Below are 17,961 nucleotides of genomic sequence, written 5' to 3'. Positions count from 1 at the left end.
TATTTTCAAATAATTCTTCTTAACTCCCTGGAACATTTCCATGTTACAAGCTGGGCAGCACATAAATCATTGTCTTCTCTCTCTAGAAGATTCATCTTTTCTTATAATGAACTCTACATTTTCTCATTTGATACAATAATTCCAGTTTCTACAGTCTCTCCTCTTATGAGAATTTTCCAGGACTTTGCGCACATTTCTGGGAAGCTTGTCAGTTCTCTCTATTCTGAGCTGGGGTGACTAATTACACACATTTCTGAAGTCAACAGTGAGATGTCCTCTGTTTTACATAGCCACACTAAAAGCCTCTGTATTGTAATTTTTCATTTCTACCTTATGTACCCTAATGTTTAAATACAGATGTTCACCAAATAAAATTACTCATGACCAGTGTTACTTCCAGGTACTTTTTGTAGTTTAATGCCAGATCATTTGGAACCTGTCAAAGTGTATTTTTGTGATTGTTATGTTACAGTTTCATGAACATTTATTTAAGTTACCATCAGGCTCAAAAACTCAAGGTTTAGAAAAACACTTGCCTAGAAGAAAAAAGGGCATTTTTATTTTTTCAAGTATGTTTTCTCTGAGGAAAGGAGTTCCATTTCAGTGTCTATGGAGTTTGGTTTGTGGGGTTTTGCACCCTCAAATTCCACACTGTTGGAGTAGTTGTGCAGGAAGTTCTGCCTATCTTCACGCAAATTCTCCTTGTGGGCCCTGGAGAGAGAACAGGGTCTTCAGTGACTGCTAACGTCTGTGCCAAAAAAAATATTGTCTGGAGAACTTGCCTTATTTAACCAGAGAGGTCTGGTAGCCTGCTTCCAGGAAAGAAGATTCTCCTTTTGCTTTTTATCAGCAGGCCAAGAGGTTTTTGTGGTGTTTCCTTTTCAACTTCAACTTCTGACATGGGGAAAGCAGACAACAAGGTAGGAGATCAAAATACTGGCTGTGGAATGCCCTTTGTTAAAGAGGGGAATCACCCTTCTGCAACTCCAGGACAAGTACAAATGCACTGCTTCATATGAAAGTATTTCTCCACCCTGCAATACCAAATCATGTCAGCAGCACAAAGCCTGGTAGGAGTCACTTACAAAGATGGATGCTTATGTTAGGGTCTGTAAAAACTGTTCAGTCACCAGCAGAAGTACAGAGAATATGTAACTCAGTGGATTACTGACTACTGTTGGTGTCTCAACAAGATGTGGTGAAAAGCACACTGAATGACATGTGACGAGTATTGCCACCTTTGTGTCTTAACTACCCTCATGTCCACTGCTAGTGGACATAGCTGTTTCTGACAGTTCCCTCCTCTCCTCGTCTGTTATTGTGCCATGAACTGGCAAGCTCTGCTGTACTGAGAGTTGAGATTTCAAGGATTGCGAGGTCTCTGTGTTTGTGAAGTCTCATCTTTCTTCTCCCCCAGTCCTCCCTGAAAGGCAGGGAAGAAAGGAAACAAAGGAAACAAAATGGGAACAAGAATGTTTTCAGGCTTACAGTGACAAGAAGTAATCACCACCTTCAGAGTGGGTTATAAATACAATAACTATGAATAGCAAGTGTTTGCAGAAATGAAAATGAGGCAAACAACACGGAACAGAAGCACAGAGGAGACATCCGGGTGAGGAAGATACTTTCCCCAGTGGCCACTTCATGAACCAAAACCTGCAGCTGGAGGATAAATCTTAGCTGTAGGTTAAGTAAGATGTCACTGAAGGTAGATGAGAGAACACCTTGCTGGCAACAGAAAATGACAGAATGCAGACGTATGCTGAAATCCACTTGCTGATCTTCTGAAGGGTCAAGCTACAACCACTGCTCACGGTAAGTTACATTCAGGCAAAATACATCCCTTAAAAGTAACTACAGCTATTCACATGCTAACAAGTGGTAAAGGACAGGGCAACCACAGCAAGCCAAACCTCAGGGTAGATGTGTCACTTCAGCCACGGAACATAAGAAGGAACAAGACAAATCCAGGGAAGATGCTCACTGTTGGCTAGCAGTGCCTTGGGACCAGAAATTTACAGCTCCGCAGGATCTTTGCATAGGAGGACTTTTGACTCCACCACTTGGAAAAGATCCTAGGATTGGTCTACAGGGAAAAATGCAGTCCAAGCAGGAACTGGAAAAAGTCTCACTATGAAGAACAGCAAATTGCACTAACAATGGTCCAGATGGGCCATTCTCCCTACAGAGAAGGACATCTGTGAGGACAGCTACACAATCTGAGCTACACAGAAAACATGTGGCAAGTCCCTGCTCTGTGCCATGGGAACCCAGAGAGAGACCAAAAGAAGGGGCCTTGATAAACAAGAAGCAGTTAAACTGATATGGTTAGTCTAACTATGTAGGAAGAACAGCTCCCTTCAAGAGTGACACCTGAAGAGCCCATCCCCTGAGGGTCAAAGGAAGTGCAGAAACAATCTAATTGATGACAGTCTGTGTTAGACAACATTTAGAAGCACAAGAGTTTTTCCTCGGGGTTGACTGCATCATGGTTGAGCAACTCATTAGCTCAAACATCACATGATAACTTGAATTCTTGCAAAATAAATATATAAATAAAATAAAAAATCCTGCTACTATTTTTTTTGTTTGTTTGTTTTTTAACTGGCACCAGTATGTAGGAATGCTGAGTAAACAGAGCCACAGATGCACAGGGGAGTCTCTTGCACATCTGGGAATCAACAAGAAGGCAGACTCTCCCAGTTCAGTACCCATCTCTTGTCCATGTGTTCCATTCCTTCCCCAAGAACAGAGTACATGCTAGTCTGAGGTAATGGCAGGTCCCATGGAAGTATCAGGCAAAAAAATCTGCAGCATATTTGCCAAGATCTTCCCTACAGGCTCTAATTTTTTTTCTTTCCTATAATTTGCAGAGGAGAAAATCCCGTCTTGCCAGAAAGACCTGTGAGCTCCCACCACTCTGTGATACCTGTGCCACTGGCCCACAGAGTACAAGAGGGCAGTGATGCTCAGTCTCTGCTTCCAGAGAATATCTTGTGCTGGACCAGAGAGGGATGGCTTGGTGGTAGTGCTGGTTTCCCATCGTTTGCCAAGAGTCAGTACTAAGCACTGAGCCTGACCTCCACTGCAGTTTCTTGACGTGAATGTCATGAAAAAAAAAAACAAAAAACCCTGCAGCATGACTGTCACTACTGCTGAACCACCAGCAGCCTTGTCGAGCAAGAAGTATTTGCATGTGTCAGATGGATATAGAAAAAAACACTGTCGGTGTATTTTTGAGGACACAACACAACGGTGGTGGGGAAAGAAAGAGTTTACGGGTAGGCCTGCTCTTGGTCTCCTCTTAACAGGCATGCCCTGGCTCTGCCCCACTTCTTTCAGAAAATGAACAATAAAATAATCTTCATCAAGAGAGGAAACTGGAGCAGAATCTGGGACCAGAGCCATTTTGACAGCCTGTAACTTTCTCTTTGGAGACTAACCAGCTTTCAGATGAATGCTTGGGCATGCAGGGAACCTGCTCATCTGACAACATGACAAATCCCTGCTAAGGCTAGTGACCAGTGCAGCTGTCATTGATCATTGCTATGGATTTCACCCCCTGCCAGCCCAGTTCTCTCAGCTCCTTCAAGCCTTATCCTGCAGCCTTTTGCACAGCTCTGGAATGGTGTAACCTTCTGGCTCTTTTGGACCTACAGACCAGACTGAAAGAAGCTCTTTGTCTCCATCAGGACTCTTCCCACAAAGCAGCAAAGGTAGCAGATAAGCGAGCTTTCCTATTTCCAGCTGGATTTTAAGGGCTTCCACAAGTACGTAAGTTTTCTTGCATGAGAAACTTCCTACAAGTTTCTCATGCAAGTACGATTCCACAACTGACAGGGAGGCATCTCCACCTCAGATCAGTGCCTCACCCACCCACAGGAATCTCCACATCTCTCACATCTTGTTGGCTTTTCTTAGGCTTAACCTGTGCTCAGGTCCATCAGCACCTTGCCTACTGAGATGAATTATTGCCCAGAATCTATAACTTTGGACTAAATATCTTAAGGTGGTCCAGTTTACTTTTAACAGAAGGGTAAAAAGCAAACAGCTCTGTAATTAAACCTTTTTTCTTTTTTCCCCCTTTTTTCCCTTTTTTTTTATTTGTAAAGAGCAGATCTTTGGCACAATAGGCAAATTAGTCATAAAGCCAACAAGAGCAAAGAGCTCAGGGAAGTACTGCAGGAAAGACTTTGAGCATACATCATAATTAAAAAACATCTGGAATCACCTGACCAAGTTGAATCAATAAACACATTGAGAATTATATTAGAGTTCAGTAGAAACAACATCTTTGACACTGTTTTGGCATGAAGAAGAACATGGAAGCTATGTCAGTGACATGTTGACAATACAAGGAAAAGATGGCACAGAAAAGGAAATGAGTATTTGAAGTGGAAACAAATTTGAGCAGACAAATGCACTCCAATCAGAGGACAAAATATTCTTGATCCCAGAACAATGAAGAATCATCACATGATCACAGCTGACAATAGGGCTCTCAATAGAAATACCCATGAGGGAAAAGACGAATGAGCCAAAGCCACATGCCTGGAAAATAATAAAAGTAAGCCTTACCTTTTCTGAAAGAGGAAGGGAACTGACCCACCTGAGATCTATCAACCTGCCCTTCATGCATACTACAGAAGGCATTCAAAAAAATTGGAAAAGATTAGTGAAACTAGGAAATAAATGAAAGATGGGGCAAAACACAATATAGGTTTGTCAAAGATGCATCACTGTCTGGCTATCAGGAATAATACCAGAGTGAGCTCACCAGGAACACCAGATAGGAAGAAAATTGCCATTTCTAGGACAGAGAAATTGTTCCTTGATTGCTATTAAAGCCCCAGACACCCTGACAGGCAGCAATGGAGCTATGGGCAGGCCATTTCCAAGTTTACTGTATACAATCCTAGGCACCTGCACATTCTGCAATGCAGGTCCAGGTCCCTTGCATCCAGCTGTACTTCATCCCAGAATTCTGCATCAAGGCATTGGAGAAGACACACAACTGCAACCTTATCTCCCTGCTGTGAACCAGTCCAGCCAGCTTCAATCTCCACAAGCTCTTGCCCATCTATTAGGCTCAAGCATCTCAGGACAGATAATCTCTGTGCACTCTCACTGCTTAACAGATGCTACTATAAGCATGGCACCTACCAGCTAGGCACATCCTGTGTGTCCTGAGGAACATTCCTCTCCCTGTAGCATAGCAGGCTGCATCACCTTTTTTTTTTGTTAGATAAACACATATTTTTTTCTACAACATGACACAGGTACATGTACTCTGCATACATATATCCTGTTTCACAATCTGACCTCTATCTCATGATGCAACTACAAAGGCAGATGTGCTGTCCTTGCCCCCAGCACCCTTCTGCGGGAGCCTATTCTGCAGTGACACACAGGAGAGCGCTCCCAAACCATAAGGCAAGGTTTCAGGCAGGGGTCAGAAGGAGCTGCAGTTACAGAGCACCTATGGCACTTTCAGGACATAGTCACAGAGCTGTGAGCAGAATTCATTTTGCATTATGAAGTCCCACATTTCACACCTGGCAGCCTAAACTGGAAGTAGGGGTGCATCTTCTTCACTGAGTGCTAAGGCTGAAGGCTGGAGAGCCTTGCCGCTCCGTGGGGATGGAAAGGGAGCAACTGCCTGAGAATCCACAGCAGCAAAATGGTTCCTTCAGACGAGTGCTGTACAAAAGGCTGTGCTGAGGATTGCGCCTAATCTCAGCAAAGCTGTGGGGGATACGCAATGCATTGATCATCTCAGGGAACACAGGGAGAGAGGCTGGAGAATGATATTATGAACCACATATTTACATTCCCTGACCACGACAACCCACATATCCTCCCCTGTGACCTCTACCACTGGTTTCTGACCCTCAATTCTCTGTTCTAGCTCTGCAGTGTTCCTCACATCTGCCTCTTCTTCAAGATTCCTCCATAGCTCTGCCAGACTCTAACCACTTCATGATCTTTATCATCCTGTGGTTCTCGGCAGGCCTAAAGATGCTTTATCTGAACTATCTTCAACTTATTTCAGTGCTCAGCTGCCCCCAGGCAGCTGCCAAGCTGGCACACTGCAGAAGGGTTTTGTGAAGAGGTTAGACATGCCAAGCTCGCTCATTAGCAGCGCCAGGAAGCAAGGCTCCACTAAGATCACATTCCTCTGATACCTGCAATTGCAACTACACATTCTCAACATTTTCTATAAACCCACTGTTTGTTTGCAAATTTACTTAACATTACTATGCTCCCATGTATACATTCACCTACAGTCACATCACTGCATCACAGATACATAAATCCCATTGTTCTATACTTTTGCTTTATTGTTCTCTCTGACTGTCATCCTCACCATTGCCTCTCTGGTGTCTATATTCCTTTGTGATATACATCCTTCTCTTTGTTCAAGCCCTTCTCCCTTTGCATTTGCAGCAGCAATTTGATGGAAGGATTTATGCAGAGGATGGGGGAGGGAATAAGAAGGAAGGCAGGCAGGAGGGAAAAGAGGGATTTGGTTATAACAGGAGCTTGTAATTAAGCTCTGGTAACTGGTACCCAGCCTGGACCACTCATCTCAGTAATTAAAAGTAGTAATTCCTCCATTATGAGATAACCTTTCTCATCTGATCTGCAGAAAGAGGCAGGGAGAAAGCATTCATTTACACAGCCAGAACAGACACACCCTTGGTGACACAAAGGACTCCAGTCTACACAGATCCCACTGCATCATTTTGCAGAACAGCAAGGCTTTACTTGCCACAGTATTTTATGCTAATGCCTTTTGAAGCATTACCAGTGTTAAAAAATAAAAATAAAAATAATAAAAGCCAAAAGACATAATGACAGCAGCCCTTCCTCTGCCATGTCCTTTGTTTGTCTTTTTGTGGAAATGCTGTCTGTCAAAACAGCTTTTGAGCGGCACAGCAGCATCACCACTGGGGATGGACAGAAAGCGTGACAGCTCGTGGGATCACAACAATCCGTGTGGGCTCGGCTGTCATGGCAGACACAATGGAGAGCTGTGTGACTGCACCAAGAGAGCTCTGTCAAGGCAAAATACAGCTCGCCTCTGCTCAACCAGCCTCAGACATGACAACCGTTATTTCCTAGCCACAATGGACAAACACACATTCTGCACAGCAGTACCAGCCTCTTCACTCTCTTGCATCAATTATAATCACAACAGCCCCAAAGCAATGCAGTCTCTGAACAGACAAAGCAATCATAAAATCTTTAAGCTTCACTGCGAAGCTGGCAGTCTCTGCAAAAAACAAGCCAGCCGCTTTGCAGGACAATGAACACCCAGAAAACCATCAGTAGAGCAAACGCCCACCCCACTCATTTCTCCATCTCACCTTTCCGCAGATCTTCTGCTGCCTGTCTCCTCTCCCTGCACACACTCTGCTCTGGCAGTGCTGAACACACTGATTCCAGCAGGCTCCGTGCTCTCTCACCAGGATGCTGTGGGAAACACAGAGTCAATTTTTTTTTTATTCACAGCTGCATCCCTGGCAATGCAGAGGGTCTGCGCAATCACATCTCCAATGCTTCTGCTGCTGCTGCTGTGACGTTGCTGCGTGAAAAGGAGCAAGCATGCCCACAGCAGAGCCGCTCCGGCTTGCAACCAGTCCCTGCGGGACCTCAAACGAGGCAGAGAATGGGAGGGAGCAGAGAAGGAGAGGAAGGCAGAGAACAAATCAGGCTGGAAAATGGAGGATTGATTCTTACAGGAATCGGGAAGTCAGGAAGGTAGCAGAACGAGAAGCATAAAGATCAATGACTACACCGTAGGATAGAGCTGCAGCACCTTATTCTGTAATGAGCTTGGGTTTCATATGTTGCAAACTGTCTGATCTTGAAAGCAAATGGCACTGGAGTGCTGTGCTCCTACAGTTGATAATGGCAGCCAGAGCCCTTGGAGAAAAAACACTCATCTGCAAAGTAATGCACAGCAGGAGGAGGATGGGAGGAAACAGAACAATCAGGAAAATGACAAGAAGCTTCTTGAAGCTTCTTTTACATTTCTGTAGTGCACTGTTCTACAGAGATTCGTCAACAGCATCTAAACAGCCCCCTGAAACACAGCCACCCCGGCAGCGAAAGGCAGCCACAAGCATGTCAGTCAGTGTTGAACAACTCACAGTGACGGGGATTCTGCAGTTCACCTGTCACAGGGAATCTCAAACAAAGACCCCAGCAACTATTAACCACAGCTTGTGATTACAGTGCTGCCCATAACCTGGGCCAAACCTATGCACATCTACAAAAAAAACCACAGCAGAGCCTCCTTCCTGAAACAAAGGATTGCCACCTGCAAAAAGCCAGAGTTTTCTGCTATCACAGGAACATATATAGAGATTTTTTCATTATTTCCTTTCACCCTGGCTCTCTCCTTCATCAGTGCAGTAATTTGGGTGGGTTTTTTTCGTTTGTCTTTTTTTTGGTGCATGTGGTGTTGTTGGTTTTTTTGTCTTATTCTGGGCACAACCACATGGTCCACATACTCAGCTATGTTCGAGGTTGTCTCAAGGGAAGTGTTTCCTGCACAGGAGTGGTTCCCTGAGACAGCCATCCTGCAGGGGAAACACCCTGCTGCACCATTTACCCCTGCTCACAGGGCTGCAGCCATCACTGCTCCTAGAGCCACTGTGCTGTGCTCAGCAGAGCTCAGAACCAACGATCCATATCAGAAGAAGCTCTACACCTGCAAGCCAAAACCCACCTCTGACACTGAGGCTTCCATGGGGACCGGGCAAGTCAGAGAAGAGGTAAAAACATTACATGGACACACAGGGCAAAGAAAGGAAGAATCATCACATGACTGAATATTTTTTGCTCTACACCGTGACACACTCAAAGGAACAACCAAATAAATTAAGCAAGGCAACACAATACTTTGCAAAAGCTTCTGCGTCTGGAGAGGCACACGAAAAAGCTATGCCAGAAAGACCTATTTAGAACTATTACTGGAAGCGGCTGCCTGTTGATCTTGGATCCCAGAACACTAGAACCCTTCAGAACACCCATTTAGGTAACATTCAAGTCAGATTTCTGACTGAAAGCCCAGTGCCCGTCCCCACCAGGCTGGTGCAAAGGCTGGGGGCCAGGTCCAGCCCCACAGGTGCTACTCACCCCCAGGACAGCTCGTGAGGCCAGAGCCCACCTCAGCCGGTCCCTCCTCGAGGCCTGGGGCTGCTGCCCTATGCATGGCACCTTACCATGCTTCCAGCCCACCCTCAGCCCTCACACAGCCACCTGAGCCCCTTCAAGCATCAGGGATGAGCCCGAGGGATGATGCAAGGCTGAGGGACGGACCGCAGGCCAGCAGAACGCAGAGGGAGGAGGTGGCCAGGCCCAGCCACCAGCTTGAAGCAGAACAAGGCACGCTTGTTACCCAGGAGACTCGTTCCCACAGCAGAGAGGAGAATGGAAACTATGTCGGTGCCCTCTCAGCCCTCTGCAGGCCTTGCCAGCGCTGAGGGAGGAGGCACAAGCTGCTGCCTCCCTGTCCCCACCACCGCATTAACTGCTTCACTGATGTGAACCAGACCCACGCCCCGGGGCAGGTGGAGTTCGGGGCTATTCTGCAGCAGACAAAGGGCTCCCTTGGAAAAAATAGTGTTCAACACATCTGCTCCCCAACACTGACATGCACGTCATCCTCCACGGTGCATTATTCAGCCTTCCCCAGGCTCACACGGCCTTCATCGCTGCAGTGCACCTCCCTGCCTGGACCTGCTCCTCAGCCACAGACACTCTGTCGTCCCACAGCTTCGTAGGCGGCAAGAGATTACAGGCGCTAATGAGGAAGAAGAAAGCTCTTTCTGGGGGATTGTCTTTTAAGAGATGACTGCTCTCTGATCACAGAGATGAGTCAGTGTGGGAAGGGGAGAGCGGCTGGCACTGGGAGCAGGGACACTGCAGGCTGGTGGCTGTGCTCCTCCAGGAGGAGAGCGGAGGGAGATGGCGGTGTAGGACATGCCTGTCCCCACCATAACCTGGCTCCCTCCTGCTTGGCCTGCAAGCCAGGGGATACTCCAGCATCATGGAGTATAGCTTGGTAGTAAAAAGCTTCCTAATTCTATTCTGTCTTTGCAGGATTACTTTCATCTGCCTTCAGGTACTCTGCAGTCACTGGCTGCTAAGGCTGGCTGAAACCTTCCCACTTTCACTGCAATTATACTGCAAAATCAACACAAAGAGCACAGGCCTCTTCCCAACGTGCTGCAAATCTGCTCTGGTGATCAGTGAAGTGGAAACGGCCCAGACCCAAAGCCCAGCTGGCCACCTGGGTTGCAGCTGTGACACCACATGCCGGTTGGGAAAAAGGTTTTCATCACGCCAGGCATCGTGCACAACCTGCCCACCCTTACCACAGCCCAACAGCCCCAGGGCCGCAGCAGCACATGGGTGTAAACCAGCACAGGGAGCTGCCTGCCCCCTTCTGCTAAAGGATGGTTGTTTGCGTCTGCCCTTACTGCCTTCAGAGGACTTGTATCACAGCAAGCTGACCAGCACTGCACACCATCTCTACCTTGCTATCTGTGGGTGAAGCAGTAAGGACATGTGTAGGCCATATCTTTTGGCTCATTATGGCCCTGTTTATAGCACAAACACTGGAGGGACAGACAATACTGCACCTTTCCAGTTGGTGGACAATCCAGGAGCAACTAGCAGCCTCTCCACCTTGCTCAGTGATTGCTCGAGGCAGAAATTTGAGTTCCCAAGACATGGCAACCCCATCCACCACAGGCTGTTTCAGGGATGCTGGTCACAGCTGAACCAATAGTATGCTCCTGCTCAGTGGGAGCAAGGAGGACCAGGATAAAGAGGTTAGCAGGAAAGCAGGAGGTGCTGCAAAATTTATATAAGTCCCCAGCAAGAAAGAAATAAATAATTCCCCATGCCTGCAAGGCCTGGCCTTCAAAGTCAAACAATATCTCTCACAAATACACAGAAATCAATACAGGCTAATCATTACCAGTGTGTACTTGACAACTTTTCTATTTGGTGGAAGGTGGGAACAAACATGGGAGTTCTCAAATGAGAAGTCAAAACTCCAGTCAGATGGAGGAAACCACATGGGAGTGTTGTGCCAGTGCCTGCCCTTAGTCCCCACATTCTCCCCAGAGGGTCACCTATTGATTCCCACTAAGCCTACCTTTGGAGCATGTCTGAAGACAGATACAGAAGCCTGCGAGGCCATGCATGTTGCAGACAGGTTTCTAACAGCAGGATTCACCAGGCACCCCATGGTGGTCCTACCCCAATAAGCCCTGCCTATGGCCCAGAACAGCAGTATTAGTTTCTTCAGGGCTTTGTAACCGCAGGCAAACAAGAAGGTGGCTTGAAATGAGAAAGTTGTTGCTGGTTTTTACCCTCAAAAACAATTGACATTTTGTGACAAAACCAATTGACATTTCTTGTTTACTAACCATTTTCTAACAGAATTAATTCCCAGCTTCACTCCTCTGATGTTTAAGAACCTTCTCTGAATTTTCAGCTTATCTTTATCCATGCATAGCTCATCCCTATTCACTCCTGTTCTAAAAATGGTCTTTAATGTCAGTATTTATCCAGTCTGTGTTTAAAGTTACATCATCTGAGTTCTTTAATCACTTAGCACGAGGCAGGCTCTCCATCTCTTTGATCATACCAGTAACCCTTCTCTGGACATGACCCATTTTGAATACATCCTTCAGAGAGTGACAAGAAATGTGGACAATCTTCCAAGCCACACATCATCATGCCTTAAACTCCCTCAAATTCCCCAGTCACTGCTACAAATATTTTATCCAGTATGTCACAGTAGATAACATTTATCTTTTCACTGATGCTCACAGTTATCCTCCACATCACTGACAGACCCCGGGTTTTCCTTTGCCTTTCTTACTTTCCCCAGGGCACTCCCAGATGAAGTTGAACTTTTTGGTTATTTCTCATGCACACTATCATCCAGTTTGAACTATCCAGTTCTTGTCTGTATTATTTCTTAAGGACTTCAAAGTCTTTCTGCTGAATAACCCTGAACTGCCTTTGAATTGATGATCCTTCTCGGCTTTGTGTCTTTAGGACTAAACATCATCAGCAATATTACCTTCCAGAGCCCACAGCATTATCTCATGTATTGAACAGCTTCCATCTCAAGGCTACATTCTACCAGAACTTCCCTTCAGACAAGCACATCCTTGTTGAACATTCTTGTTAATCTTCCTTTAGTCTGTGTGCTGCTCCTCACCTCTCAGCAAAGGGCATTATGGATTGGAGAATTCCACACGGGATGGAATTCAGTGGGAGGCAGGACAAGCACCTGAGAGATCCATTTCAGGTAACCAAACAGATAAAATACAACAGACTTAGAAAATCCCACCCCACTCCCCGNCAAAAAAAAAAAAAGAAATATTAGGATACCCTATCTGCTTGCCTAGCTGACAACCTGCAACCTATTTTTGTAAATGCATACTGGGTTAAGGTGGATCCTTCATCCAAATTACTACAGTGATTTTCATCTTCCTTGTATTAAGGTCAAACCCTTCACATTGCTAGTGGCTGACGCTTTACTGCCCAGGCACCGAAGCAGTTGCAAGCTCCATAAAAAGTCACAACTACCAGATAGGGCTAGTTCTGGCATGGCTCCCACAGGGCTGGGCTGAGTTCCACATAACTCAACAATACCGAGATGGCTGCGGAAATCCAAACCCAGCCCACAACCAGCTTTTCTGTCTCCAGTTCCTTCCCAGCCAGAAATCCAGGACGTTCATACTGTTCTTCCAGGAAATAGCTGCTATCAACATCTTATACACAAGACTCTGGGGCAAGAAGGAGGTACAAACCTCTCCGAAAGCTGTAGGAGGAAGAATTGATTCAAGAATTCCAGAGTCCATCTTTTAGCCCTAATGCACAGCAATCCCCATGCAGGAGCACAAAGAAATAGGTGAATGTTTTTAGAAGGAGGGAAATCAGGTCAGAAACAGCAGAGCAGCTCCTGAACTGTTGTCTAAAGTCTCAGCTTCAATCTGATAAACAAAGCTCATAAAGCTTTAGTACAGTAAACCTTGGATTAAAGCAAAGCCTGGATGGAACTGATACAGCCTGGAGATTTCAAAGTGTCTGAAGCAGGAGCTGAGCTGTAACAGCAACCCTGTTTCTTCAAGCACTCACTCAAATATTCATGATACACTGAGTGGGAATATGAACTCTTTGACCAATGAAAGCATTGGCAAAAGGACTAGAAAGAGTATTATTACAAAAAACATATATACCTTCATATCTGGCAATCAACCGCTTGCTCTGAGCAACCCATGGGAACGACTGATATTAAGGTGTTACTGGATTGACTTCTGTTAGAATCAATTTTCAAAAATGAGAACAACTGTCTCTACAGTAAAATTTACCCTATCAATTTTAACTAATACATTTTCAGCATAACCTAGTAGTTTCCCACTGCCATGAGGAAGATCTTAAAAGTCTTAAGCTGCCACACGACATCGAATGTTGAAGCTGATGAATCTGGTAGCCACACTTCTGCTGTATACATTGGTTTGTCTTCTGACATCACATTAAAACTGCATTATTTCCAGCTATGCAGCTGAGGAGTCACAAGGCTGAGCTGAATCTGTGCAGTCCTAAGATGGTTCACTGTCTACATACTAAGCACAACCAGAGACTGCTGTGTACACAGCAAGCATTGCTGGAGAAGGGTGACTGCTTCTGGTTCCTGCGATGTAAACTGAAGTGACATTCTCTTCCCTCTGCAGAGGATGATTCCAAGTGAGGGTGACTGTACTGCAAACAAGTCAGCTCAGAGACTATAAATGGGTGGGATGTAGCATGGCAAGGAGGAAAGGAGAAAAACAACCCTCTTGGACGCAGGAAGAGGCCACATCCAAGAATGGAAAAAGCCTCTTTTAGTACTGAGTCATAAATATTCCAGTTTTCCAAGGCAACAGCAAGCATGAAGAATGCTCTCGGCTTCACACAGAAAACCCACATTCGCTTCCCTCTGCGCATGCCTAGGCGCTCCTCTGCCATCGCTGCTCAGAGCAACAGCAAAAGCTACACAGTGAGAGCTGCCAGCTCGCCACAAAGCGTTCCAGCAGATCTCCCCATTCTCAAACCTTCCCACCCTTAACATAGAACCCAGGGAGCACACAACTACCAGGTGATTTATTAGAGACACGTGATACTAATTATGGTTGGTTATAGTGCTTTTTTTTCCTAAGTTTGTACATTTTCCACCCAAACTGGATGAGCAGTGATGTTCTGCAGTGTTACCTGCCCCAGATGGCTATGTTTTAGTGACAAACAAAGCAATCCCTAGATAACTGGTACTTATGCAAAATAGCCTCTGATTAAAAGAGACCATGGAAGGTACACTCAAATGCCATCCACCAGCACAAGACTGGCTGGTTGTAAGAGTTCAGTGCTACCCAATGGACAGCCAGCATTTCAGCACCCACATCCCACTAGGCACTTTGAAACGCTGTAAAGGGGAGAGGGAACAGAACTGTTAAGGGAGAGCCACTGAAAACATCTGCTGAAAAGCCTGCATATTGCAGGCTTGTAACTAAATCCTGCAGACCCCCACCTACCTCTTGTGCATCTAGCCTATTGGCTTTGCAGCAGAATGGATGTCTTTTCATCTGTACCGTCTCTGGTACCAACACTGTTAGCTGAAGGGTAAGGTCAACACATAAACAGCAAATTAACATAAATTATAACCATTGCCATGACACCTCACACAGCACAGACTGCACATCCTCACCCATAATCATCATGCATGACCTGCTCATTAAGAAGGGATTTGTGGTTACCATAGATCACAGGCTGAACTTGACTAATAGTGGCATTTTGCTTTGAAGCAGTCAAACAGTATGTAAGGCTGTATGAATAGACATGACACATGCAAGGCATGGAGTAATCCTTCCTCTCTATCCAGCGCTGGTACGTGCTCCAGCTCTCTATCAGTCTGGCAAAGATATTGACAAACTGTAGAAAGTGTAAAGACAGCAGGAGAATGAGTAAAATAATAAAATGCAGAGCAAGCAGATAAGTTGTCTGTACAAAACTAGAGGGTACAAGAAAGCAAGTCTGAAATGCATAAAAGGCTGCTGCCAAGAAGAAGTTAATAAGCCACACTCCACATCCCAGGGAAACAAGAATAGGGGCTGCCTAAGGGGCAGCCAGGGAAGTTTAGGTTAAACATCAGGTATGACAGATAAAACATTTATTATTTTACAAAAAACAAACAAAACAAAACAAAACACAGCAGTCAGGAGACAAGCATCATTTTCTTAATACTACACATGGTACTGTATGTCTCAGAAGCTCTTTGCTTTGTTTAGAGGCATGCATTCCTGTTAGTTTTTGCTGGCACTTAGTGTGACAAATTGGAAATAATTTCTTTTCCTGGGTTTGCTGACAAAGAAACGTCCATCTTAGGATCTTGACCAATCCAGTGTGCCATGGCATCAGGAAAAACTGAAGAAGAGAAAAGACTGGCCTGAAAAGATGTGGGATGCAGCAATAATCCTCCAATCACTGGGAATTTCTTGAGAGGTGAAACAAAGAAACATGAGGAATGGCATTGCCTGAGTCAACTATGACATGTTAGGGAGATGTAACTCCATGGCTTCTGGAAGTCTTATTCTTGTATGATTTCTGTTTGACTCAGAGGAGCCGGAAGCCTCTAATGCAGAATTAAAAGCCTAGATCAGTTCACTCAGGCAGAATCCCTGGAGAAACAGAAATGCACTTCTGGAAAAATGCAGCAACTCTACAGGTGAAGACTAACCATGGAAAAGCATCCCATGCTAGCAGATCCAGTAGCTAACCCACCGGCTGTTAAAAATACAGTCAGGGTTGTTTTTTTTGTAGATGGAGTATGTTTAGTACCAGCTTTCAGCCGGTGGACTCATCCTCTTTTTGTCCAACACCATGAAGAAACTTTTCTCATGAAGTTAGTCTTGTTGAAGATGATCCATGACCAGAGCTGTAAGTCTCCTCACTTTCTCTTTGGTGATTATGACCTCTTCCCATCTAAGAGAGCAGGCTGCACTGGACAGTCAGTCAGTACCATAGGTCTCTGTGTCACGCCAGCCCAACACTAAACAGCCCTGTGGTTTTGTGTGCTTACAGGTTTATGCTAAATCAGGAGGAAGAGTCTAATCTGCAGCATCTAGCTGCGGTGTGGCCAGCTGCGTGAGGCCTACCTCCTCTACAGACTTGTTCTACCCATCATGCAGAGCCAAAACTGGGAAGAATATTTCCACACACTGCACAAAAGTTCGGCTGAGAATGGAAAGAGACCCACAGCAAAGGAATGCTAGAGCGATAAAAGGGATTTGTATGTGGGAGGAAATCCTGACATGTTCTTTAAAATAGAAGGCAAAAGTTGGTGGAGGTAAGGCCTAGGTTCACACACTGCCCGTGACCTGGCACCAAGTGACAAAGCAGGTCACAGGAGACTTCTGACAAACACATCAAGATTAGACTGCCTTGGACAGACTGAAATGGGTCTCACCCCTAAAGTGGGACTGACTAAACTTGCAGGGCACAACGCTCTGTGATGTTCCCTGTGGATAAATCTCAGCACTTCAGAAACTGCTGGAAGCCATAGTCTGGAGCTCTGGCGCAGGTAGCAGAGAGGTGCTTAAAGACAGAAAACAAGGTCATGTGTCTCCATGCATCCCAGATGCGTTCCAACCATGAGAACAAGAGCATAGCAGAATGGAAAGAGACCTGAAAGAGCCCTCAGGAGCTTCATCACAGAGCCTTTGCCCAGGCCTAATAATAAGCATCAGTGATGATGACTCAGAGATTTCATATGTTGGCTGGACATGGCAGAGGAGAAGGAAGCCCCTGATGAAGGACTGGTTGCCCAGAAAGGTTATTTTCCCTCTCAATACCTGAAAAAATAGAAATATGCTTTTAATCTCCGTGATGCTTCAGAATTCTGAAGCCTGTAGTTTCAATATACACTTAGGAAAACACTCCAACCTGTGCATAATCTCAGCAAGAGGCTTTCAACATATAGTAAAGAAAAGAGAAGCCCAGCTAAATGGCCAGAAGGGGAGGATGGCAAGTGAGAGCTGCACAAGCTAGGTAATACAGTCAAAACCAAGACATTACCATCTGCTGTGCTCTCAGTAGCTATCAGTGCAATAGAAAACTCCCAGCCACCATGTTCTAGCAGGACTTGTCCTCCATTTCTGGGAACATCTGCCAGCACTAGCATTTCCATATCAGAGGAGGTGAAGCATGGAGGCCCCAGGAGCAATGACCTTTTCAGCAATTTTTGCACGCCCACTGCTTTCACAGCAATTTTCCATATTAGCTTAAAATAAACCAAGCCCTTCAGAAAGGAAAGTACTTAGAGACTACAGGAGTGTCTGGCCATTCCCCTACAAAGACAAAACTAGCACAGAAGTATTTGGAGATGCAACAGTGGCTGCCGAGGAGCTTTCAAGAGGGACTGAAGCTGCAGTTCCGAACCCCAGCATCTGAATCAGAAGTACGGTCACTTCTGCCCATGACACTGCTGCCTTCAGCTCAGAGCCAACACATAAGCTCAAGTGCTGTCCCAAGCTTGCAGCCAGGAGACAACTCAGCTCTTCTGTATGCAGAGCTCCATGCATTAAGCAACATAACAACAATGGTGGCTGCAGCCCCACAGAGGGTAACTTCTCCTACCTCTCATATTAGAGCAGAAGAACAGACATGATGCAGCATCTCTGTCTTCTGATGGTGCTTCACTGAGCACAAGCTCTTAAAGAAGCATTTCTGTGAGCTCTGGGATCCACATACAGTGCCACAGCGGGGTCTGCCACTCTGGCCCATAGCCTGAAAACAGCAGAGGCCCATGCTCCAGCAGCATGAGAGCAGGAGAATTACACACCTAGCAATGGACCTGACCATTGACAGGCAAAACACAGCCTGAGGGCAACA

General features: G+C 45.6%; 1 protein-coding gene across 7 annotated transcripts in view; it reads right to left on the bottom strand.

The window, feature by feature from the left end:
- The window catches only part of RUSC2 (RUN and SH3 domain containing 2), a 54,349-nt gene that overhangs the window by 26,772 nt on the left and 9,616 nt on the right, over positions 1-17,961 (bottom strand). For 5 of the 7 annotated variants that reach the window (XM_021381033.1, XM_021381037.1, XM_021381032.1 and 2 more), the window contains exon 2: positions 7,371-7,476. Coding sequence is in view for 2 of the 7 variants with exons in the window: in XM_021381038.1 (XP_021236713.1) it covers positions 7,371-7,476 (106 nt within the window). In the remaining 5 variants the exon portion in view is untranslated. Of the gene's footprint in view, positions 1-7,370; positions 7,477-9,147; positions 9,596-9,664; positions 11,140-17,961 lie in introns of those variants that run through there. The other 2 variants (XM_021381031.1, XM_021381035.1) reach the window with 2 other exon arrangements.

This window comes from Numida meleagris, chromosome Z (assembly GCF_002078875.1).
Source record: "Numida meleagris isolate 19003 breed g44 Domestic line chromosome Z, NumMel1.0, whole genome shotgun sequence".
Classification (NCBI taxonomy): Eukaryota; Metazoa; Chordata; class Aves; order Galliformes; family Numididae; genus Numida; species Numida meleagris.
The sequence above is the reverse complement of the archived record's forward strand: the minus strand, read 5'-3'. Positions and strand labels throughout refer to the sequence as shown.